This window comes from Enhydra lutris, unplaced genomic scaffold (genome assembly GCF_002288905.1).
Source record: "Enhydra lutris kenyoni isolate GAN:26980312 unplaced genomic scaffold, ASM228890v2 scaffoldscaffold23, whole genome shotgun sequence".
Taxonomy (NCBI): domain Eukaryota; kingdom Metazoa; phylum Chordata; class Mammalia; order Carnivora; family Mustelidae; genus Enhydra; species Enhydra lutris.
Genome location: NW_019154107.1, coordinates 10,693,006 through 10,720,548, shown reverse-complemented (window position 1 = coordinate 10,720,548; position 27,543 = coordinate 10,693,006). Strand labels below are relative to the sequence as shown.

Here is a 27,543-nt window from a genome sequence, read left to right as displayed (position 1 = left end):
AAGTCTAGGGGCACCTGGGTGGCTCAGTGGGTTAAAGCCTCTGCCTTCGGCTCAGATCATGATCTCAGGATCCTGGGTTCGAGCCCCACATCAGGCTCTCTGCTCCGCAGGGAGCCTGCTTCCTCCTCTCTCTCTCTCTGCCTGCTTCTCTGCCTACTTGTGGTCTCTGTCTGTCAAGTAAATAAATAAAATCTTAAAAAGAAAAAAAGATCAGAAGTCTAGCTACTTCTCAAAGCAAACAAGTCTATAGACTCTGAAATAAGAGGGAATCCAGAGCTGCCAATTTTACACCCTCATTAAACCAGGGAAGCCACAAACAACTCTTACTGATGAGGAAATTATGTCAATTACCAAAATTGTCAAGGGAAAAGTAGAACAATATATAAAAATCTCATGGCTTGACTTTAAGATCAGAAATGAATATTCATGATAAACATCAGAGTCAAGCACATAGAGCTGTGCGCTCTAGAGTTAAAGGTCTTAATCTCCAATTTTAGAGTAGTCATTAAGTACTGTTTAGACAAACAAAAATGTTATTTCCTCCAGGGGGACTATTAGAGTAAAGAGAGAGCTGTCATAATCGCCTAATTAATGAAAACAATATTCAGTGATCAAATAAGTTTGATATTTTCAAATGTTTACTTTTTAAACCAAAACCTTTGACCAGACATCCATAGCAGCAATTTTCATTAAAAGTATAATTACTTGGAAATTTTAATTTAGGAACTAGAACATTTTCTTTCTTTTGTACAAGATGTCTACATGGGATTTCTATACTATGTCAACAAGGTTAACACACAGGCTGTAACTCTGCACAGTATGGGTTTCCTTAATTAAGAACTTTTCAGAAGGCTGAATAATCTGCAGTGCTCATTCATTTGAAGATCACAGCAGTGGAATCTGGAAGGCACCCCGCTTTGACTTCACTTCCCATGATTCAATTTGTAAATTAAATTTAGCTGAAGAGATAGTCTTTGGAAAAACATTAACTATAGAATACATCTTTAACATATATTAGAAGGAAGATGTCTCCTTATAGTCAATCTTCTAATATTTTAGAAGGAGGTATATAACTTGTATTCTTCACTTTCAATCTACTGTGTGCTAGGTACTATGTCAGATGCTGGCTATCCTCTGACAGAAAACTCTTTATACACTTATGGTTTTATAAAGCACCTTATTTTCCTTCAATTGGTATGGGATAGAACTCTCCTAAAAGTTTCACCAATACCTGAATATAAATTCTCAAACTTAATGTAGATTAAAAAAATCCTGGATGCATGTTGAACGGTAAGATTCCTAGTCTTTGTTTCCCAAGAAATGCTGATTCAATAGATGAGATTCAGGAATCAATCTTTCTTTCTTTCTTTCTTTCTTTCTTTCTTTCTTTCTTTCTTCCTTCCTTCCTTCCTTCCTTTCTTTCTAAGAACCATAGCTAATGATTTTTAGAATCTAATTATATACCAGACCAAGTTTTAAAAAACAGTGAGTGGTGATTTCCAAGTTTGTTTGTTTGTTTTTGTCACAATTCTCTTAAAAGATCTTGGAAAAATCACAGTTTTTAGGTTGACATTATTTTATAAGTTTAAAGAAGTTTATTTGTTAATAAGAGGGAGAAAATACTAAATAGTATATGAAACAATATAAGACATTGGAAAAATGTTTCATTGCATAATTTAAGAAAATAGGCTTTCACTGTTTTGGGGGGGAATGGTGTAGAACAAATACAAAAGAAAATAGGTATAATTTACCGATGGGTTTTATCAAATGCATCTTGAAAATATGATAGTTCTATAAGATATTCCAACTACATTTATGTCAGTGTCACTATTATATATCGCTTCAGCTAATCTGAGTTAAAAATATACCAATTTGGATTAAGCTTCATATTTACCAGAAATACTACAAGACAGGCAGGAGAGGAAGATCTCTGAATTTAAGAGATTTTTCAAACTCCTATTTCAGGTTACCTATTTGTTTGGCACCTCAATTCTTTTTACATCCTGGGGCAATACGTCATAGCACAATTTGGGAAGGAAGAAAGGTGCATCTTTCTTTTATTAAATGAAAAAAAAAATTCTATTGTGAGTTATCAGGCAATTTTAGACAAGAGTTACACATGGAAGTTGAGTTTCGGGTGATGAATTCCCTTCAACGGACGAATGGATAAGGAAGATGTGGTCCATATACACTATGGAGTATTATGCCTCCATCAGAAAGGATGAATTCCCAACTTTTGTAGCAACATGGACGGGAATGGAAGAGATTATGCTGAGTGAAATAAGTCAAGCAGAGAGAGTCAATTATCATATGGTTTCACTTATTTGTGGAGCATAAAAAATAGCATGGAGGACAAGGGGAGTTAGAGAGGAGAAGGGAGTTGGGGGAAATTGGAAGGGGAGGTGAACCATGAGAGACTATGGACTCTGAAAAACAATCTGAGGGGTTTGAAGCAGCGAGGGGCGGGAGGTTGGGGGAACCAGGTGGTGGGTATTGGAGAGGGCATGGATTGCATGGAGCACTGGTTATGGTGCAAAAACAAGGAATACTGTTATGCTGAAAAAAAATTAAAAAAATGAAAAAAAATGACTTTTGTGGGACACACCTTGCAAATTCTTTGTGTCACCCCAGAAATACCTGGGATTCAGTTGGAAGAGCACAGCCTTTGAAGGTTAGTCTGTATAGCAAGTGGGCTAGTTTGGCCAGTAGGTGACTTCCAGTCACCATGTCTTTTCCTTCTTAAAACCAGGACACAACTAATTGCTGTGTCAAAGGCTCTTTTACAGAAAAGACCTCCAACTACAGAAGGAGCCTAGTCTGGCTTAATCCTCTGTCGTGCTTTTGATGCCTAGCCCAGTAACTGGTTTATAGTAGGTGCTTAATAATCTGGAAAATTCATTCAATTCACAATGAATACTGTATCAAAAATTCCTAACCAAATTAACTACAGCAACTTAGATACAACTAATTATAAAACTTCTTCAGTAAAAGAAATAATATTTTTGATTTAATGAAAATTAATGGCTAGTTTACCATTTAGTAGATACAGATTTAAGACCAAAAAGACAGCCTAAGCCTTAACATTTAAATATAGGGGATAAAAATTTTTTATGAGATTATCATAATCATTCTTCAAATACAATAGCTGTCAAAAATTAATTGTGTAAAAAACCTTACTTATTTGAAGAAAATAGAGGAAAGTCTGCTTGAAACCTTGTAAAAAAATAAGTCAATTATAAAATGCTTTTAAAAAATTTATTCAAGAGTAATAGATATAAGTATATATACTTAAAGTATATAATGTGATGATTTGCTATGTACATTATAGAATGATTACCAAGATCAAGACAATTGATATACTCATCACCTAATTGTAAAATCTTTTAAAGAAATACATTTTGGGGGTACCTGGGTGGCTCAGTGGGTTAAAGCTTCTGCCTTCGGACCAGGTCATGATCCCAGGGTCCTGGGATCGAATCCCTCATCAGGCTCTCTGCTCAGCAGGGAGCCTGCTTCCCCCCCACACTCTCTGCCTGCCTCTCTGCCTACTTGTGATCTCTGCCTGTCAAATGGATAAATAAAATCTTAAAAAAAAAGAAAGAAATTTTTATGAGTATCAGTGGTTATGGAATCAGAGGATCTAGCTTGATTTCAGCATTCTTAAATGTTAGTTTTGTGGTTGAATATCCTTTCCACATCTATGTTACATGATTTTAGGCTAAATAAGATCTGTACCTCCTGGAAATATTCAAGAATGATGTGACATTACCATTTTCAAACAAAAGCTAAGATCCACGTGTAGTTATTTAAAATAAAAAAAAAATTAAAAATTCAGTTTTTCAGTGGCATTAGGACCATGGAGTGACCTTGTGAACAGAAGTCACATGCTGAGAATGGCAGGGTGTAAAGCAATGCAGCCTGGGTCTTGCCAAACCGTTGAACTACCATACAAGTTCTGGAATGCCTATTTTGTAGTTGCTTTACATGATAGAATAAACTCTTACTTAAGCCACTTTTCTATAATATGAAGTATAACTAATTTTGTGGTATTGCCTTGAAATGATTTTTTCTTCTTTTCTTTTTATTCCTTTTTTTTTTTGGCTTTAGAATAATATATTTTCCTGTAACGATTGGACCAGACTTCAAATGTTATTCACTCACTCCATAACCTTGAGTCTTTTACAGTATTGTCTTTTATGACTTTCATGGGAAAAAATGGATAGCTCCAGATCTATAATCATGAGATATAATGAAATCAGTTAAATGCTTATTCGATTACCTCTTTGGAGGTTTTTGTGTTATAAACTCAGATTCTATATCATGAAGCAGTTACTAGATGGAGACCTGCCTGAAAGTCAGAAACACTTCTGTAAACCTGAATAAATCTAGGCCACAACAAACTGTTGAGGAAAGTCATATTGATCCCTCATCTAAAATTAATGGAATATTAATATAAGGAGTTTGTATGTGTCCTGACCATTGTTAACTGATGATAAATTTACTTCTTAGGCACTGGGAAATTTTCTAGGAACCAGAATTACCTGAAAGACCAGGGATTTTGCCAATCAATTCTTCTTCAGAAATGTTAATGAGGTCTGTAATTGGCTGTATGACTTAGAAACTAAGCAGAAGCAGCTATTGAGGGCAGGATGTATTTTTACATGTTAGGGATAGGTACGGTGGTACTGAGAACATTATTTCTTAATTCTTCCAAAATTTTAGAGAAAGCAGGCTATGGAAACAAACAAAAAAAAACAGAAGGTTGTTCAAGAATATGCATTACTCACTCAACAATTACTGATAGAGTTTTTACCAAGTATAAAACAAAAATAGGATACTTAGTCATTTCAGTATATGTGGCAAAAATGGCTCCTAATCATCCCTTAATATGTGTTTCTCCTTATTCCTCAGTATAGCAGATGCTGTAGGTATCCAGCTCAAAATTTCTTCTCCAGCTTTTGTTCCCATGTCCCAGCTGCTGTGAGTGTTCACTGCTCAAGGCTCACATCTCTACCCTTTTCTCAGTAATCACCTTACCATGACAAAAGGCACCTGGACTGAAATGACTGAACAATCCAGATCCTGGACCCTCACTTCAAGGCAGAATAAATTTTGTGGTAAAATTTATGTTCCATAGCTCCCTGTGGGATAAGGCTGAGGCTAAACTTTTGAAAACACATTTGTGTCCGGCATTTTCCCCACTCCTGAGAGCACTGTCTCCATATATCACACTTGTGCAAAAATCCCTATCCTGCACTTTTCTTCTAAGGAAATGAATTTAAAGATCTCAGTAATATACTTTCTGTATTGTTATCAGGTACATAGGTACTACTAATAAAAAGTACATATCTGAGCCACCACTACAGTATGATGTAACTATGTGAACAAGTACTGCCCTGTGAAATAAAAGTAACCTCCTGGATTTGTTCTTAAGGGTGGGAAGGATCGTGTTCTTTGTTCCTGTCATTACATTTTGTGGCTTATAATAGCATGGATATGATGGCTAGAGCTTCATCTTAGAAAATAAGGATGAGGACTGTACTCTAGGGAGAGCAGTGACGCTACAGAAGAAACTTGAGACCTAGACAATTATGCAGATACCATGCAAGGTCTAAATTTCAATTCAATTCTTTAAGTTACTGTTATTTCAAAGATTCTTGGTATATACAAAAAGCTGTTGCCACCCTTTTACACTCTTGGTATGAATGTCAAGTGGTCCAATTGCTATGGAAAACAATATGGAGGCTCCACAAAAAATTAAAAATAGATCTATCATAAGATCTAGAAATTCCATATCTGGGTACATAGCCAAAGAAAATGAAAACAAGATTTCCAACAGATATCTGCATTCCTATGTTTAATGTAGCATTACTCAAAAAGACAAAATATGTAAAAAACCTAAATGCCCATAGGAGGATGAATGAATGAAGAAGATGGGGGAGGTATATACATACAATTGAATATTATACAGCCACAAGAAAGGAGGATTTCCTGCCATTTATGACAAAATGGATGGATCTTTAGAGCATTATGCTAAATGTGATAAGGAAGATGGGTGCTGTATGATGTCTTAAATGTACGTGAAATCTAAAAAATTCAAACTCAGAAAAAGCAGTAAAAAAGTGGTTACCAGGGGTGGCACCTGGGTGGCTCAGTGGGTTAATCCTCTGCCTTCAGCTCAGGTCATGATCTCAGGGTCCTGGGATCAAGGCCTGCATCAGGCTCTCTGCTCAGCAGGGAGCCTGCTTCCCCCTCTCTCTCTGCCTGCCTCTCTGCTTACTTGTGATCTCTCTCTCTGTATCAAATAAATAAATATAATCTTTAAAAAAAAGAAAAGATGATGCCTGGAAGTCTGGCTTGCAATCAACATGAACCTAGGAGTAAATAAGATTCTTCCTCTTGGATCACTGAAGGTCCTGGCACATCCTCAAGAATAAGGCATATCAAGAATAAATCAAGTGGTTTAAACAATCACAAAGGTATAAGAGACAACCAAGAACTAGGGCAATGTTGAACAAGAAAGTTCATTGCCTCAACAATACTACTCTGTCAAGATTGAAAGACATAGCTGTCATACCTAATACAAAAAACAAATAAACAAACACAGAGAGTGAGGTAAAATGAGAAAACAGACAATAGGTCCATAATGGAAGAACAAGGAAAAAAAACTCAGAAAAAGAATTTAATTATAGGGAAATAAGTAATCTACTTGATAAAGAGTTCAAAGCATGGCCATTAAAATTCTCTCCGAACTTGAAAAAAGGAAGAATAAACACAGTAAAAAGTTCAACAAAGAGATAGAAAACATAAGAAAGTATACAGAAGTCAAAGTGCTGAAGGATACAATAACTGAGCTGAAAAATACACTAGAGATTTCAGCAGCAGACTGGATAAAGTAGAAGTATGGATCAGTGAGCTGAAAGATAAAGCAATGGAACTCAACCAGACAGAACAACAAAAAGAAAAAAAAAAAAACAATTTTAAAATGGCTATAACTTAAGAGATCTCTAGAACAACAACAAAAGGAATAATATTTGCATTATAAGGGTCCCAGAAGGCAAGGAAAATGAGAAAGAGGCAGAAAACTTATTTGAAGAAGTAATGGCTGAAAATGTCCCTAATTCAGGGAAAGAAACAGACATTCATATTCAGGAAACAAGAAACTTCCAAAGAAGATGAACCCAAAGAGAACCACACCAAATATATATTATAATTAAAATATCAAAAGTTAAAATAAAAAAGAATCTTAAAAGAAATAAGAGAAAAACAAATTTTTACAAACAAGGGATTCCACCCACCCAAACCCATAGGCCATCAGCAGATTTTTCAGTAGAAATTTTGTAAGCCAGAATGAAGTGGCAGGTCATATTTAAAGTTCTGAAAGGAAACAAAAACAAAAAAACCTCCTACCAAGAATACTCTACCCAGAAAGATCATCATTCAGATTTGAAGGAGAGATAAAGAGTTTTCCAGACAAGCAAAAGCTAAAAAAGTTTATCACCACTGAATTGGCCTTACAAGAAATATTAAAGGGACTTCACTAAGCTGAAAAGACACGACACTAATTAATAACAAGAAAAAACAACAAAGTAAAAATCTTACTGGAAAAAGTTAATACATGGTAGACGTAGTGGATTAATCAATTAGGAAGCTACTAAGAAGGTAAAAGACAAAAGTAGGGAAACTAAAGCCACAATAGTTACTTAAGGGGTACAGAAAATAAAAACATGTCAAAAGTGACATTAGAAAGGGAGGGAATAAAAAAGTACTTTTGGAATGTGTTCAAATTTAAGTTGCTATCAACTTAAAATAGACTGTCATATGCATAAGGTGATATACATGAAACTCACCATAACCACAAAGCAAAAGCATTCAGTAAATACACAAAAGGAAATAAAAAAGGAATTTAAAAATAATAATAAAGAAAATGAGAAAGGAATCTAAACATGACTATAAAGAAAGTCATCAAACCACAAAGGAAGAGGGAAAGAGAAGAAAGGAAGAAAGAAGAACCTCATATACAGTCAGAAAACAATGAACAAGATGACAATACATACCTATTAATAAGTACCTTTTTAAATTAATTTGTTTTTAATTTCAGTGTAGTTTATAGACAGTTACATTAGTTCCAGATGTACAACATAGTGATTTAAGTTTATATGCTGTGCTATTCTCACTACAAGTGTAGCTACCATCTGTCACCCTACAGTGCTATTTTGGAGTCACTGACTATGTTTCTTATGTTGTGTATTTTATTCCTCTGACTTATTCCATAACTGGAATCCTGTATCTCCCACTCCCTGTCCCTCATTTTTCCCATCAACCCACCTCCATTTGCTCCGGCAACCATCAGTTTATTCTCTGTATTTACAGGTCTGATTCAGCTTTAAATGTAAACAGACTGAATTCTCTAATCAAAAGACACAGAGTTGCTGAATGGAGAAAATCAAGACACATCTTTAAGTTGCCAGCAAGAGACTCAGTTCAAAGTAAGGACACATACACAAGACTGAGAGTGAAGGAATGGGTAAATATATCCCATGGAAATGGAAACAAAAGGAAAGCTAGGATTGCAATACTCACATCAGGCAAAAAAGAGTTTAAAACAGACTATAATAAAAGACAAAAAGGTGAACTACATAATGAAAATGGGGTCAATCCAGCAAAAAGATATAACATTTATAAATATATATGCACCCAACACAGGAGCACTAAATATATATAAAACACGTATTAACAGACCCAAAGGGAGAAACCGATAGCAATATAATAATAGTAGGACATTTTAATTCCCCATTTATATCAATGAGTAAATCCTCCAGAGAAAAAATTAATAAGAGAACATTGGTTTTAGGGTGCCTGGGTGGCTCAGTGGGTTAAAGCCTCTGCCTTCGGCCCAGGTCATGATCCCAGGGTCCTGGGATTGAGCCCCACATCAGGTTCTCTGCTCAGTGGGGAGCCTGCTTCCTCCTCTCTCGCTACCTGCCTTTCTGCCTACTCTGTTTGATCTATGTCTGTCAAATAAATAAATAAAATAAAAACCAATGTTTTTTTAATGTTTAAAAAAATTGTTTAAAAGACGTTTAAAAGAAAACCAATGTTTTCTTTTTTTTTTAAGATTTTATTTATTTATTTGACAGAGAGAAAGAGAGAGAGAGAGAGCACAAGCAAGTGGAGTGGCAGGGAGAGGGAAAGGGAGAAGCAGGCTCCCCACTGCACAGGGAGCCTGACAGAGGCTTCGATACCAGGAACACCCCAGCCAAAGGCAAACACTCAACTGACTGAGCCACCCAGGTGCCCCAGAAAATGTTGGTTTTAAATGACACATTAGACCAGGCAGATTTAACAGATAGATACAGAATATACCACCCAAAAGCACCACAATACACATTCTTCTCAAATGCACATAGGTAATTCTCCAGGATAGATCACATATTAGGCCACAAAACAATTCTCAATAAATTAAATAAGATTGAGATCATATTGAGCATCTTATCCAACCACAATGGTATAATACTAGAAATCAATTACAAGAAGAAAACTGGAAAAACTACAAATATATGGAGATTAAATAACATTACTGAACAACTACTGGGTCATAGAAGAAATCGAGGGAGAAATAAAAATACCTAGAGACAAATGAAAAGAGAAATACAATATACCAGAATATGTGGCATGCAATGCAACCAGTTATAAGAAATAACTTCATAGTAATACAGACCAACCTCAAGAACCAAGAGTAATCTCAAATAAACAATTTAACTTTACTCCTAAATGTACTAGAAAAAGAGGAACAAATGAAACCTAAAGTCCATAAAAGGAAGGAAATAATAAAGATCAAAGTGAAAATAAATGAAATAGAGACTAAAAGGACAATAGAAAACATCAGTTAAACTATGAAGTGGTTCTTTGAAAAGATAAACAAAATTGAAAATTCTTTCGACTCACCAAGAAAAAAGAAGCCTCAAATAAATTGGAAATGAAAGAGGAGTTACAACTAATATCACAGAAACACAAAGGATCATAAGAAATTACTATGATCATTTATACCTCAACAGATTAGACAATTAAGAATATGGATAAATTCATAAAAATTTACAATGTTCCAAAACTAATTCATCAGGAAATAGAAAATCCGAACAGATCAATTACTAATAAGGAGTTGAATCAGAAATCAAAATCCTCCCAACAAACAAAAGTCCAGGTCCAGACCACTTCACTGGTGAAATCTACAAACATTCAAGGAAGATTTAATATCTATTCTCAAATTCTTCCAAAAAATTGAAGAGGAGGGAACACTTCCAAACTCATTTTGAAAGACCAGCATTGCTCTGATACCAAACCAGACAAGGATACCAAGGAAAAGAAAATTACAGGCCACTATTCTTGATGAATATACTGCAAAATGTCTCTACAAAATATTAACAAACCCAATTCAACAATGCATTAAAAAAGCATATAAGATTATCAAGTGAGATTTATTATGGGGATGCAAGGATGGTTCAACATCTGCAAATCAATCAATGTGATACATCACATTTACAAAACAAAGGATAAAAAATATATGATCATCTCAATAGATGCAGAAAAAAAATGTGACCAAACTCAACATCTATTTATTATAAAACTTCCATCAAAGTGGGTGAAGAGGACACACATCTAAACATAATAAAGTTCATATATGACAAACCCAGAGCTAACATCATACTCAACTGTGAAAAATTTAAAGCTTTTCCTCTAAGGTCAGGAATAAGAAAAGGATGCCAACTCTAGCCACTGATATTCAACATAATATTGGGAGTTCCACCCAAAGGAATTAGTGAAGAAAAAAAGACATCCAAATGGGAAAGAAGTGCAACAGTCCTATTTGCAAATGGCATGATACTATATATAGAAAACCCTAAGGAGTATACAAACAAACATACAAACAAACTTAGAACTGATAAATGAATTCAGTAAAGCTGCAGGTACAAAATCAATATACAGAAATCCATTGCATTCTGTAAGCTAAAAACCAACTATTAAAAAACAAAATTAAGAAAACAATCCCAGGGGTGTCTGGGTGGCTCAGTGGGTTGAGCCTCTGCCTTCAACTCAGGTCATGATCTCAGGGTCCTGGGATCAAGCCCCACATTGGGCTCTCTGCTCAGCAGGGAGCCTGCTTCCCCCTCTCTCTCTGCCTGCCTCTGCATACTTGTGATCTCTCTCTCTGTCAAATAACTAAATAAAATCTTAAAAAAAGAAAACAATCCCACTTACAACTGTATCAAAAAGAATAAAATAAAAAGAAATAAATTTAACCAAGGAGGTAAAAGACCTGTACACTGAAAACTAGAAGACACTAATGAGAGAAACTGAAAAAGACACAAATGGAAAGATATTCAGTGCTAATGGATTTGAGATATCCCACACCTGTTAGAATGGCTATTATCAAAAAGACAAGAAACAGTAAGTGTTGGCAAGGATGTGGAGAAAATGGCAGGTTCATGTACTGAACGTAAACTGGTGCAGCTACTAAATAATATGGGCGTTCCTCAAAAAACTAAAACTAGAACTACCATGAGATTCAGCAATTCCACTTCTGGATATTTATCCAAAAAATTAAAAACAATAATTTGAAAAGACAAATGGACCCCTACACTGATTGCAGCATTATTCAGCATAGCCAAGATAAAGAAACAACCAAAGCTGTGGATGAATGGATAGAGTATATATTATCTATATAAAATGGAATAGTACTTAGCCATAAAAAGAAGGTAATCTTGGTCAAGATGGTGGAGGAGTAGTAGACTGAGATGACATCAGGTCACAGGAGTTCAGCTAGATAGTTATCAAACCATTCTGAACACCTACAAACCCAACAGGAGATTGAGGAGAAGAAGAGCAGCAATTCTAGAAACAGAAAATCGACCACTTTCTGAAGGTAGGATGTGTAGAGAAGTGAATCCAAAGCAAGGGGAAGAGAGACCGCAGGGGGAGGGGCCAGCTCCCGGCAAGCGGTGGAGCAATGGAGCACAAAATCTGAACTTTTAGAAGTCTGCTCCACTGAGGGTTATCACTCCAGAAGCTAAGCGGGAGTGGAGCTCCCACGGGGACAGTGTGGTCTCAGATCCCACGGGGCCATAGAAGGATCGGGGGCATCTGAGTGTAACAGAGCTCACAGGTATCAGAGCAGGGAAGCTGGCTACAGAGACGGAGCCAAAGAGTGAGCTCTCAGCTTGGGGTTACATTAAACTGTGATCTGCAGCACAGTCGGGCCACTGCTCTTTGAGCAGGGACACCACAAGTGGCAGATCCGGGGAGACTCACCTTTCTCTGCCGGAAAAGCAGCATGGCAGGAATCTGCTAGGTTTGGAGACTCCAAACGGGGCTGTGTGCCAGACAGAAACACACGGTCACAGGCTCGGTGAGCTTGGAGCACGGCCAGAGCCCAGGGAGATGGGAGTGATTGAGCGCTTTTGTCCGAGGACACACTGAGCAGTGGGGCCCTGAGCTCTCAGCTCCTCTGGGCCAGAGATTTGGAGGCTGCCATTTTCATTCCCATCCTCCAGAACTCTACAGAAAGCGTTCAAGGAACAAAAGCTGCTGGGTGGAGGTGGAGGCTCAGGTTGCCACTGGATCCCACTGATGTTACCCTTGCAGTGAAATGTAATTCTAGCCTAGTTCTACGGACAAAGGATAAAAGATCAGTCCCCCACTCAGGTGTGCTGACCTTGCTCCAGCAGGGGGATCATATTATTGTTGCCTGCTTCTGCCAGGCAGGGGATGGAAGAGTAGCTCCTTACTAGGCCCTGCAAACATCATCTGGGGGGGCAGCAAGTGGAACACCGAGGTCATGTCATTTCATCAAGTCCTGAGATCTCTAGACAGTCCTTTTCACCTCTCACAGACTTCCTATGCTTCTTTTCTGTGTCTCTCCAGCCTTTTTAGTTGTAAGATGGAAGCCTGGGAGGAAAGGGGCTAGTCCCTCTTGGTGGAACCTGATTGTATTCTACACTGTGATCACAGTATCTGTAACTAATGCATGCTTATTTTCTCTTATTATACTTGTGGGTAAAAACATTTTTTTAAAATCTTTGTAATCCTAGCATTAGCATATTAGTTCGTGATCAAGAGATGTGTGTTACAGGGATGACTAAATAAATGGATTTCTTAAAGTACCTTATGATAGATGCTTAATATGTACTTTCAATGAAAACGAAGAGTTATTCAGTCTCTACAGAGTATTAAGACTTGAGCAAAGGAAGTAGCTACTAGATAGAATGTATTACAGGTATGTCATTTGAAAAAATGTGTTTTCATAAAGGAATTACACAAAAATCAATCACATTTCTAATAGGACTGACAATGCACATGTTGAAAATGAAATTAAGAAGATACTATCACAAACACACCGAAGAAAATGAAATACTGAGATAGAAATTTAACAAAATGTGTACACGATTTGTAGCTGAAAACTACAAAATGCTGATGAAGAAATCAAAGAAAGAAATTCTAAATAAATGGAGAGATCTGCCGCATTCAGAGGTTGGGAGATCTAACATAGTAAAGATAACGACTTTCCTCCAATTGATTTATAGGTTTAATTTAATTCTTATCAATAATCCAGTAAAGATTTTTGAAGACAGAGACAATCTTTTGCTAAACATTATTTTAAAGGAAACAGGTCCTACAATAGCTAAAATAATCTGGAAGAGAAGGATAAAGTGGGAGGAGTCACTCTGATATTTAGTCCTACTTTCTACATACACTAACCAAGATACAGAAGTATTGGCACTGGGCTAGACACACAGATCAAAGGAGTAGAATACAAATCCAAAAATATAACCATACAAACATGCCCAACTGATTTTGAATAAATGTGCAAAGGTAGTAAGTCCATGGAGGAAGTGTAGCTTTTTCAGCAAATGATGCTGGAGCAACTGGGCATCCATCTGAAAAGCTAAACCTTTACCTAAATAAACTTTACACTTTACACAAAGATTAACTCAAAATGGATCACAAACAAACGTGAAAGAATAAAACTGTTGACAGAAAAGTTAATTTAAAAAAAGAAACAAAACAGGGGCGCCTGGGTGGCTCAGTGGGTTAAAGCCTCTGCCTTCGGCTCGGGTCGTGATCCCAGGGTCCTGGGATCAAGCCCCGCATCGGACTCTCTGCTCGGCAGGGAGCCTGCTTCCTCCTCTCTCTCTCTCTCTCTGCCTGCCTCTCTGCTTACTTGTGATCTCTGTCTGTCAAATAAATAAATAAAATCTTTAAAAAAAAAAAAAGAAACAAAACAGAATTTTCAGGATTTAGGGCTAACCAAAGATCTCTTATACTTCACACCACAAGTATGATCCATAAATTTAAAAAAATAATAAATTGAACTTCATTGCAAAAGTTCTTGTTAAGAGGATGAAAAGATAAACTACAGATAGAAGATATTTGGAAACCACATATCCAAAAAAGTACCATTATCTAGAATATATAAAGAATTCTCGAAACTTCACAGTAAGAACACAAATCATTCAGTTAACACACAACAGAAGATTAAACAGACATTTCACTAAAGAGGAGATAGAGATGGCAAATTAACACATGAAAAAGTGTCAAAATACCTAGCCAACAGGGAAATACAAGTTGAAACCACAGAGATCTCATGATACACTGATGGTGACGATAAAAAAAAAAAAATGACAATACCAAATGTTGCAAGGCTGTGGAGAAACTGGATCACTCATGAATTGCTGGTGGGCATGTAAAATGGTATAGCTACTCTGGAGAATAGTTTGGCAGTTTCTTATATGACTACACATGCAACTACCATACAACTCAAATTCATTCTTGTGCATTTTTCCCAGAAAAATGAAAATTTATGTTCACAAAAACATGTACATGAATATCCACAGAAGCTTTATTTTCAATAACCAAGAACTGGAAACAACCCACATGTCTTTCAATGAGTGAACAAACATCGTGGCAACAGCCATGTGGTGGAACACTACTCAGCAATAAATAACAACAAACTGTAGATACACGCAACAACTTAGAGAGATTTCAAAGGAATTATGCTGAGTGAACAAGCCAATTCTAGAAGGTTATATAACATATCATTTCATTTAATAACATTTTAAATTAAAAAAATAGATATGGGGGCGCCTGGGTGGCTCAGTGGGTTAAAGCCTGTGCCTTCGGCTCAGGTCATGATCCCAGGGTCCTGGGATTGAGCCCCATATCGGGTTCTCTGCTCAGCAGGGAACCTGCTTTCCTCTCTTTCTCTGCCTGCCTCTCTGCCTCCTTGTGATCTCTGTCTGCCAAATAAATAAATAAAGCTTTTAAAAAAAAAGGCAATTGCACCACAAATAGCTTTAAAAAAAATAGATATGGAGAAAAGATTATTTGTTGTCAGGGGTTTGGGTTTGGATGGGCAGAAAGGTATAAGGGACAAGAGGAATCATTGAGGTGATGGCACAATTCTGTATCTTGACTGTTTCAATGCCAAGACTTTGATTATAAGATTATATGACAGTTGTGTAAAATGTTACCATTGAGAGAAACCAGGTAATGGATTCATAGGATCTCTTTATATATGCCTTGCACCTGAATATGAATCTACAATTACCTCAAAAATAAAAAATCCATTTTATTTTTATTCATCTTATTATTTATTTATTTAGAGAGAGAAAGCATGGTGGGGGAGGCAGAGAGAGGCAGAGGGAGAGAGAGAATCTTGAGCAGGCTTCACGCTGAATAGGCTCCATCTCACGACCCTGCAATCATGACCTGAACCAAAATCAGGAGTTGGATGCTCAACCAACAGAGCCACCCAAGCACCTCCAAAGTAAGAATTTTAGTAAAAAAATATGGTCCCAAACAACTTAGTACGTTGATATTTTGGAAATGCTTTAAAATACCTGTGTGCTGGCTACCTCTGCATATGAAACTGCTGATAGGGCATTACTGAAGAGAGGGGAGGGGTTGAAAACTGGGGGTCAAGACCACAGGAAAATGTTAATTTTTTATAAAATAAACTTACTCCAAAGGAAAATAAAGGAAACTGTTGTATAGCTCTCCTTCATCTACTATTTCATGTAAAAATAAAAAAAATATATATTTGAAGGAGAAAATTGAGTAAAAAGCCACGTAGCATGCAGCAAAGAATTATGTGGTATTATCGTGTCCAGAATAGATACCAAGAGAAGGGGGTAGGAAAGCTCTTGTTTGTTATGCTGATAGTAATCTTAAGGTGTTCCAATTATTTATACTGTTTAATTGTATCTACAGATATAAATGCAAATTAGATGTACATGGAAAGCCTTACAGTTAAACCTTTTCATTGAAAAATGTCCAGAAAGACTAGAACATATGAGTACAAGCTAACATTTTCAAATATCCAATGTTCTTTGCAAGTGGACTCTTTAAAAACTAATGGTGACAGTTTTGTGGTCTGAGAACTAACAATGTGCCAAAATGTCAGTGACTTGACTAACAGCCTTGGGCTCCCCTCACGCCAACACCAACGAATGCTATTTAAATTGCTCATTTATAATGATTTTGAGTAGTACTTTCCAAACTGAAAAAGAAAGACATATCAACACAAGCTTCAAATCAATTGGAATACTTAAATTCCAATAACAAGAATATCTTTTTCTGCAGTTTACTCTTTCTCTAGAATACTGCTTAACACATACAAAACTTTAAGGTGCATCTTCCATTAAAACATAGCCATATGAACATATGGCAAATATCACTGTTTTTGTAACTTTTCAACCTTTCATTCATTACTTCAACTATAAATTCAGGGACATGTTAATGTAATTTCTCAGAGCACTGGGTCACACAGAGTATATTTAAACACATCAAAGAATAGCAACTTCAGTGCTTTAGAAATTGAGATTACGAATGTGAATACATCATTATTTTCTCATCAACAATAAATAATGAAATGAAATATTAGACTATGGACATCCAGCTCAATTCTAATCTCAGATAAATGAGGACACACATTTGGCTATCTTGAAGAATCACCTCTACATGCATGAACAACCAGAAATAATGATATCTTTAAAGAAACAGAGTGAAATTAAATCAAATCACTATTAGTCAAGTAGGGAAAGCCAGTCCAAAAAGTACTCTTTAACTGTACCAGTTTGGCAATTATCAATGTCATTACAAAATCTCTACTTCTAATAAGGGATATGTTTGACCATAAAAGGACTGGTAGGTAGACTGTAAGGGAAAGAACAAGAGTTTTCCAAAGGAATGATACATTTGTCCTTTTATGGTCCATCAAACATTTTTCCCAAGCACAATTTTATTTGCATTCATTTATACTTTCCAAAATTAACTTCAACATGTATGTTGTTAATGTTAACAACTCTTATGTGGTTAAGTTTAACTCTTACGTGACTCTGACTGATTTTAACATCCTAATGCACCTGTGGCTGTGACTCAGCATAAAGGTAACTCATAGGGGAAAGTGAGGGGGAGGCATGATCCTCAAACAGTGGAATGAGAGCGGCAGATCAGAGTTTCAGAAGTGAAAGTCGAATTTTGATTTTAAAGACACTGAGACCTCCTCCAAATTGAGAATCTATTGCATTAGATCTGGCTTAATTTCTTTTAATAAACCAAAATGCAAAGAAACAAAGATTTAAACGCACCCTCTATATGCCTGAACCCTGCTATGCCAATGCTCTTACAGCCTAATGACATCTGCAATCATTCATGCAGGGTGTGATTCACAATCCATGAAGGGCTAAATACTTAAACAGATTTTTAACTGCTAATGTTTTACATGGATACTGTTTCAATGCATTATCATTAAGCAAACTACATATGTCTCTTCTAGAAGCAGACAGAGATGTATGGATGTGTGATGAGTTTCTTTGTGGTTAAAGGCATAACCATTATTATTAACTTTTCTTTGGCCCTGAGGGACACAGGAAAATCTCTATATTGACCCAGCACTTTTTGTTAACAGAATGATCTGGAACACAGCCTTCTTTTCCCCTAACATGGCAATGCTGCCTTTGTCTTCCAGTGCATATATAAATGTTTACCTAAATCATCTTTACAGATGTGTATGAACCAGAAGTACCTGTGCTCTATTTGTCTGTGAAGGGCAATAACAAAATGTTACAACCCATTTAGTGATAAACTATGCATCCTTTCTGCAAGTCTTTGCTTATATTTTATTTTCAACATTTCATCTCCTCCATAAATTTTATTTCATAGTCCTTAGTAATTTCTGGCAACATAAGTAGATACCCAGATGGTATCTCTTTTCTCCATAAGCCAGATATAATGTCTCAATATAAATTCTAATCCCATCTTTTTATGATTTAGGTTCTAAATTTTAGAAAGCAGCAACACACACAAATACTGAGACAAAACCTTTAGGTGAAAGGGATAGCAGCAAAACTTAAGTATAAGAAAGCAGCATATGATTTAATTGTTTCAGCAGTAATAGAATTAAAAGAATACCTGATGACACAGGCATAAAGACCACTGTCCTGCAGTAGTGTTGGCCGAAACCAAATGGAGTCTTCTTCCTTGCTCATTCTACTTCCATCAAAGGCTATTGGCTCTTCAAAGTCTCCAGGTCCAGAGCTTTTGTACCACATCAAACTGAGTCCAGCACTTTGGGCCAGGGAGTAATTTGCTCTGATATAACCATAAAAGAGTGCACATTTGATTCGAACAGGCTCTCCCACCAAAACTTGGTATTTCTTGATATCGACAGACCAATCTGTGCATCCATCAGCTATAGTGAACAAAAGAAAGAGAGAACGAAAACGTTAGAGAAAAAGTAAACTAATTAGCTTACTCATTCAACAAATATTTATTGGACATCTGTACTGAGTCACATTCTACTCTAGGCACAGAGGATGCAGCAAGGTATAAAACTCAGAAAGGCACTGAGAAGTAATTTACCCTGCTAATAAACAACATATTCATCACTTAGTTTGCTTCTGCTGCTATTTATTCTAGTTTATATTGGTGCAACTGACTGATCATCGGTTTATTTTAAAGATTTTATTTATTTATTTGAGGGAGAATGAGTGAGAGAGAGCATGAGAGAGGAGAAGGTCAGAGGGAGAAGCAGACTCCCCAAGGAGCTGGGAGCCCGATGCGGGACTCGATCCCGGCACCCCGGGATCATGACCCAAGCCGAAGGCAGAGGCTTAACCCACTGAGCCACCCAGGCACCCCTGAACATTGGTTTATTGCCTTTTATTCTAAATCCACTTATTTGGTTTATTTTTTTAATGGATCTGGGCCTTTGAAATATTTCTCTTTTGCTAGCTGGCAGTATGGGTTTGTTGGTAGAGGGTCCTGGAGAGACACTAAAGAAAGAAAGCATTTTTTCTCCTTGATTCCAGCAGGTTTCCTTAGAAAGTTCTTGCGTGAGTGGGTGAGGCTTTTCCAGCACCTGCTTCCTGCTTCTCCAGTATCCAACTTCTGTAGTGTCTAGTAGCCAGCAGCTTGGATATTTTTTTAGCAGAGTGTCAGGCAAGGCCAGCTTCCCATGAAGAGCTTTCCCAGGCACCTCCAAAGGTGAATCTCTGTCAAGTTCCAGAGGGCAGTTTTCCAACACATTCTGCCATTGTGGCACCCCACTGATGCCAACCATTCAGTAAGCCATGTACTTTCCTGATAAGGTTTGGATCTTGGTTCCAGAAGTGGGAGGATTGGGGGTGCTTTCCCTTGGATGTTCTCTCAGCCATAGGGTTTTGCAAAATGAGAGCAATTCTTCTAGTCTTTAGGGCTCTCTTTTGCTATGGACCGAATGTTTATGTCCTAAAATTCACATTGAAGACTTACTAATCTCCAATATGATGGTATTTGAAGGTGGGGGCTTTGGGAGATAAGTATGTTTGGATGAGGTCCTGAGGGTCCTCATAAAAGGATTAGTGTTTTCATAAAGGACACCAGGAGAGCTTCTCTCTCTCCCTTCTTCCTTCCCTCCCTTCCTCCATGGGATGGGTATCACAGAAAAGAGGCCAGGAGGGTACACAACAAGAAGGTAGCCATCTATAAGCCAGAAAGAGGGATCTCAGTAGAAATCAAATCAGCTAGCACCTCAGCCTCTAAAACCTCTCATCCTCTAAAACCATGAGAAATAAATTCCTGTGTGTAAGCCTTCCAGGCTACAGAGATTTGTTATGGCAGAATGAGAAGACTAATACATCTTTCTTTCTTACTAGCCAATCTTTTAACACTCCAATGCCCTTTTACATTTAATACTTCTTTATATAAACTTTCCTTCTTCAAATTGATGTGTGCTTTAGCTCTCTGATTGGACACTTGATGCTAAAATAAAAAAATAAATATTTTACAGCCAAATAAGGCAAAAAAAATACAACAAAAGTAGGTCAAGCTCTAGTAGTGGTTTAACAGACAGAGACAGAGGTAGATAGTCACTATGCTCTGCTGAAAGCATCTATGGAAGTTTGAAATAGAAACTAGGGTGGAAAATGTGGCTGATGGGTGTGGGGGCTGGTTGGGTTTTCTGGGTGTCCTGGAAGCACCACCTTCCAAATAGTATCTTTTTTTTTTTAAAGAGTACTATACACCAGCGATTCTTTTTTTATTTTTAAGATTTTTTAAAAAAATTATTTACTTGAGAGACAGAGATCACAAGTAGGCAGAGAGGAGGCAGAGAAAGACGGGGGTGGGGGAAGCAGACTCCCCGCTGAGCAGACAGCCTGATGAGGGGCTCAATCCCAGGACCCTGGGATCATGACCTGAGCTGAAGGCAGAGGCTTTAACCCACTGAGCCACCCAGGCACCCCCCAATTGGTATCTTGACACCAGTTTTTTATCTCACACACACACACAACAATAGATCCCCACAAAACAGGTGGGGATATCTCCATTATCATTATCATAGAGAAATGGTGGATTTCTTGCTTAGAGAGGGCAGTTACTAATAAATTAGTAAAAGATAATCAATTTCACAGAATGCACAATATATAAATATTAAGCAAAAGGGCAAAAAATGAGAAAAGTGGGCCTTCTAACAGTGGTAGCATCTGAGTACTTCAAGAAGAATTTAACTTGCTACAGATTAAAAAGAGGGGAGACTAAAGGATCTGAGAATAGGATGAATAATGTAGGATTCAAGAGAAAGAAGATAATCAAGATGAGAAGGAAGATGTGCATTATTAGAGAAAAGAGACATATGATCTATAGAATCATCTACATTGCTTATCTTAAAATAATATCTAACATCTAATGAGCACTTAACTATGACTGAGTTTACAGATTATCATTTACCCTTCACAAAAATATCCATTAAGGCTTTTGAATTAACCGTTTCTCTGTATATGAAAACCTTCTTTTTTCTTTTGTTTTAAAGATTTTATCTATTTTTATTTTAGAGAGAAAGAGAGAGTGAGCTGATTGGGGGGGGTGCGGAGAATCCCAAGCAGACTTTGTGCTGAGTGTGGAGCCCAATGCAGGGTTCAACATTTTTTTTTAAGATTTTATTTATTTATTTGACAGACAGAGATCACAAGTAGGCAGAGAGGCAGGCAGAGACAGAGGAGAAAGCAGGCTCCCTGCAGAGCAGAGAGCCCAATGCGGGGCTCGATCCCAGGACCCTGGGATCATGACCCGAGCCGAAGGCAGAGGCTTTAACCCACTGAGCCACCCAGGCGCCCCTCAATGCAGGGTTCAATCTCATGACTCTGAGATTCCAACCTGAGCAGAAACCAAGATTGGAGGCTTAACCAACTGAGCCACCCAGGCACCCCTACATGGAAGCTTTCTTATCAATTCCATGGATTCCTCCCTCCATTCCTCTAAATATCACCTCCTTGAAAGAAATCTTTAGTAACTGCCATGTCTGAAACGCCAGCTTCTTAACCTGATCACTTATTCCAGAATCTGCTTTAGTAGTTTTTATAGGAATTATTACTATCTGATGTTACATTATATAACCTCTTTCTTTTTGCTTTGACTCCCCAGTAGAATGTAAGCCCCTTGAACTCAGGGACTTTGTCCTTCTAACTCACTTCTTTAGCCTCAGAGCCTGGAACTATGCCTACTAACCATCTCAACACACAGTTCCTGAATGAATGAATGGGTAAATAAGCTAATAACTAAATTTTACAACTGAAGAAACTCAATACCAGTGCCAGGACTTCCACTCAGCTGTGTCTGACCCTAAAATTCATTTCCCTACTACTATGATATTTCGTTTCCTAATTAAGGTATTTTCAGTTTCACAACATTCTTAAATTTAGTTAATTTCAATTACCAAATTTTGGTCTAAAATTCCTATTAAAGACCTATATTTTGGTAATGTATAAAGTAAATGTACTAGAAGCTTAGTGGACATCAATGTCCAAGTTATTGCCATGATTCCTGTCAATGACTGCTGCAGAACTGGCACAGGCACTAAATGGGATGACAGACTGTACACAGAGATGTCAAGGTTATACAAATATATGTGATATTTATCAACATTATTTTGTAAATTATCCCACTGCATGGAATAAATCTTAGATGGGATTTTATTTTAAACAGTTATAATTCTAGTGATAAGCATTAAATCATCTTGTTTTACCACTATATGACTTACAATACAATTCTCAAATCAAGTTATTGTAACTGAGGCCATCTGTCACAAAAGACATCTCTGCCAGTGAAAAAAGGCTGAAACACCTTCAAGGTAGCAGTGTAAACAGGGAGATAACATTATTCAAACTCCCAGAAGATCTGTAGGATAAAGCAAAATGTTTAAAACAAAAAACAAAAATATTTAGTCAAGAAAATTCTAAAAAGTTAGTAACAAATTAGATCAAGAGAACAGAGGGAGAGTTGTATTGGGAAAGAGATATTAATATGTACTTTTAGAATATACTCAGAAAAAAAGCTGAAAGAAAACCATAAATATTCTGAAAATTAAAGTTATTCAGAGGCACCTAGCTGGCTCAGTTGGTAGATCATGCAACTTTTGATTTTGGGGTTGTGAGTTCAAGTCCCACATTGGATGTGGAGATTACTGAAAAATAAAATCTTAGCAAGATGGTGGAGGAGTAGCAGACTGAAATGACATCAGGTCCCAGAAGTTCAGCTAGATAGTTATCAAACCATTCTGAACACGTACAAACACAACAGGAGATAGAAGAGAAGAAAGCAACAATTCTAGGAACAGAATTTTCCTAGAACCACTTTCTGGAACCACTTTCTGGAACATAGGACATACTGAGAAGTGAATCCAAAGTGATGGGAAGAGAGACTGTGGGGGGAGGGACTGACTCCCAGCAAGCAATGGAGCAGAGCACAAAATCAAAACTTAGAAGTCTGCTCCACTGAGGGACATCACTTCAGAGTCTAAGCTGGGGCGGTGGAGCCCTCACAGGAATGGTGTGGTCTTGGGTGCTGCAGAGTCACAGAAAGACCAGGGGTATGTGAATGTAGCAAAACTCCCAGGTTTCAGAGCGGGGAAGCCGACTACAGAGATGGAGGCAAGGAGTGAGCTCTCAGATCAGGGTTACCTTAAAACATGATCCAAGGCACAGTCAGGCCACTGCTCTTCGAGCAGGGACCCCACAAGTGCTAGATCTGAGGAGACTCACCTTCCTCCTCTGGGAGAAGCAGCACGGTAGGAATCTGCTGGTTTTGTAGACTCCAAACAGGGCTGTGCGCCAGAGCTAGAAACACTCGGTCACACACCGGGTGAGCTCAGAATGTAGCCGGAGACCAGGCAGATGGGAGGGATTGACTGCATTTCTCTGAGGGCGCACTGAGGAGTGGGGCCCCGAGCTCTTGGCTCCTCTAGGCTGGAGATTAGGAGGCTGCCATTTTCACTCCCATCCTCCAAAGCTATACGGAAAGCGTACAGGGAACAAAAGCTTCCAAGAGGGAACCGGAGCTCATTACTTAGTCGGGCCCCTGGCAAGGGCAGTGTAATTCCACCTCAGGCAAAGACATTTGAGAATCACTGCAACAGGCTGCTCTCCCAGAAGATCAGCAAGAACATCCAGCCAAGACCAAGTTAATCGAACAATAAGAACTGTGGAACTCCAGAGCTAGGGAAAAGCAACACATAGAATTCATGGCTTTCCCCCCATGATCCTTTAGTGTTGCAAAGTTAAATTTTTTAAATTTTATTTTTTATTCTATTTTTTAAACTTTTCCTCTTTTAATGTTTTTTAACTAGTTTACCTTAATAATATCTTCTTAAAAATCTTTTTAAATTTTCATTGTAATACTCACATTTTATCCCTTCATTGTATTTAACCTTATTTTTTGTATACATGTAGGGTTTTTTTTTTCTTTAAAATTTTGGGATACCATTTCTTCCAATAGATCAAAATATACCTGAAATCTAGCACATGGCTTTGTTCTAGTCTCCAACCTCATCACATTCTCTGCTTTCTCTTTTTTTTTTCTTTTTCCAACCAACATATCTTATAAATTCCTTTTTTAGAATCTTTTTTAAATTTTTATCTTTAGGGTCATATTCTATCCCTTCAACGTGTTTACCCTTATTTTTGTATATACACAAGTTTCTCTTTTTTTAAGATTTTGGGAGGTAGTTTCTTCTAAGAGACCAGAATACACTCAAAATCAAGTGGGAACCTCTGTTCTATTCAACAGTCTGATATATGTGTGTGTGTATATATATAAATATACACACACAATTTTTAAATTTTAAATTTTTATTCTTTCCCTCCTTTTTTTCTCCTCTCAGTTTCTGGTCTCTTTTGATTTGGTTAGTGTACATTTTTCTGGGGTCTTTGTCACACTTTTAGTATCTTATTCTCTCATTCATGTATTCTTATCTGGATGAAATGACAAGGCAGAAAAACTCACCACACACAAAAAAAGAACAAGAGGCTGTACCGAAGGCTAGGGACCTAATCAATATGGACATTGGTAATATGTCAGAACTAGAGTTCAGAACGACGATTCTCAAGGTGCTAGCTGAGCTTGGAAAATGCATGGAAGATATGAGAGAAACCTGTTCTGGAGAAATAAAATCCCTTTCTGGGGAAATAAAAGAACTAAAATCTAACCAAGTTGAAATTTAAAAAAGCTATTAATGAGGTACAATAAATAATGGAGGCTCTTACTGCTAGGATAAATGAGGCAGAAGAGAGAATTAGTGATATAGAAGACCAAATGATGAAGAAAGAAGCTGAACAAAAGAGAGACAAACAATTACTGGACCATGAGGGGAGAACTTGAGAGATAAGTGATACCATAAGATGAAACAATACTAGAATAATTGGGATCCCAGAAGAAGAACAGAGAAAGAGGGACAGAAGGTATATTGGAGCAAATTACAGTAGAGAATTTCCCTAATATGACAAAGAGAACAAGCATCAAAATCCAGGAGGCACAAAAACCCCCCCTCAAAATCAGTAAAAACAGGTCCACACTCCATCATCTATTAGCAAAACTTACAAGTCTTAGTGAGAGAAAATCCTGAAAACAGCTCAGGACAAGAAGTCTGTAACATTCGAAGGTAGAAATATTACATTGGAAACAGACTTATCCACTGAGACCTGGCAGGACAGAAAGAACTGACATGATATATTCAGAGCACTAAATGAGAAAAACATGCAGCCAAGAATACTATATCCAGCTAGGCTATCACTGAAAATAGAAGGAGAGATAAAAAGCTTCCAGGACAAAAAACCAACCAACCAAACAAACAAACAAAAAACACCTAAAAGAATTTGCAAACACCAAACCAGACCTACAGTAAATATTGAAAGGGGTCCTCTAAGCAAAGAGAGAGCCTAAAAGTAGTAGACCTGAAAGGAACAGAAACAATATACAGTAACAGTCAACTTAAAGGCAATACAATGGCACTAAATTCATATCTTTCAATAGTTACCCTGGACGTAAATGGGCTAAGTACCCCAATCAAAGGAAACAGTGTATCAGAATGGATTAAAAAAACAAAACAAAACAAAAAAGACCCATTGATATGCTGTCTACAAAAAACTCATTTTAGACCTAAAGACACCTCCAGATTTAGAGTTTTTTTTCATTAAAGTGGTAAACAATTTACTATGCTAATGGACATCAAAAGAAAGCTGGGGTGGTAGTCCTTAAAACAGACAAATTAAATTTTAAACCAAAGACTGTAATAAGAGATGAGGAGGGACACTATATCATACTCAAAGGGGCTGCCCAACAAGAAGATCTAACAATTTTAAATATCTAGGCCCTTAACATGAGAGCAGCCAACTATTAATACAAAATCAAAGAAACAAATCAACAATAATGCAATAATAGTAGGGGACTTTAACACCCCCCTCACTGAAATGGAAAGATCATCCAAGCAAAAGATCAACAAGGAAATAGGCCTTAAATGACACACGGGACCAGATGGAGATCACAGATATAATCAGAACATTCCATCCCAAAGCAACAGAATAAACATTCTTCTCTAGTGCATATGGAACATTCTCCAGAGCAGATCACATGCTGGGTCACAAATCAGGTCTCAACTGGGACCAAAAGATTGGGATCATTCCCTGCATATTTTCTGACTACTATGCTTTGAAACTAGAACTCAACCACAAGAGGAAAGTTGGAAAGAACTCAAATACATGGAGGTTAAAGAGCATCCTACTAAAGAATGAATAAGTCAAGTAGGAAATTAAATAAGAATTAAAAAAATTCATGTAAACAAATGAAAATGAAAACACAACTGATCAAAATCTCTGGGATGCAGCAAAGGTGGTCCTGAGAGGAAAGTATATAGCAACACAAGCCTTTCTCAAGAAACAAGAAAGGTCTCAAATATACAACCTAACCCCACACCTATAGAAGCTGGAGGAAGAACAGCAAAGAAAGCCTAAACCCAGCATGAGAAGAGGAATAATAAAGATCAGAGCAGAAATCAATATAATAGAGACCAAAAGAATAGTAGAACAAATCAATGAAACTAGGGGCTGGTGCTTTGAAAGAATTAATAAGATTGATAAATCCCTGGCCAGACTTATCAAAAAGAAAAGAGAAAGGACCCAAATAAATAAAATCATGAATGAAAGAGGAGAGATCACAACCAACACCAAAGAAATACAAACAATTATAAGAACATATTTTGAGCAACTATATGCCAGCAAATTTGACAATCTGGAAGAAATGGATGCATTTGTTGAGACTATCAACTACCTAAATTGAGCTAGGAAGAGATAGAAAACCTGAACAGACCCATAACCAGTAAGGAGATTGAAGCAGTCATCAAAAATCCCCCAACAAACAAGAGCCCAGGGCCAAACAGCTACCCAGGGAAATTCTACCAAACATTTAAAGAAGAATTAATACCTAGTCTCCGGAAACTGTTCCAAAAAATAGAAAAGGAGGGAAAACTTCCAAACTCATTTTATGAGGCCAGCATTACCTTGATCCCCAAACCAGGCAAAGAACCTATCAAAAAGGAGAATTAAGACCAATGTCTTTGATGAACACAGATGCAAAAATTCTCACCAAAATACTAGCCAATAGTATCCAACAGCACCTTAAAAGGATTAGTCACCATGGCAACGTGGGATTTATTCCAGGGCTGCAAGTTTGGTTCAACAT

General features: G+C 37.2%; 1 protein-coding gene across 1 annotated transcript in view; it reads right to left on the bottom strand.

Annotated features, from left to right (window-relative positions):
- LOC111150371 (interleukin 1 receptor accessory protein like 1) overlaps positions 1-23,874 on the bottom strand; it is a 786,204-nt gene extending 762,330 nt beyond the window's left edge. The window contains exons 1-3 of the mRNA XM_022507811.1: positions 23,838-23,874; positions 23,574-23,648; positions 18,469-18,748 (exon numbers count right to left, since the gene is read on the bottom strand). Coding sequence (XP_022363519.1) covers positions 18,469-18,748; positions 23,574-23,648; positions 23,838-23,874 — 392 coding nt within the window. The remainder of the gene's footprint in view (positions 1-18,468; positions 18,749-23,573; positions 23,649-23,837) is intronic.
- Positions 23,875-27,543: the final 3,669 nt, after the last annotated feature.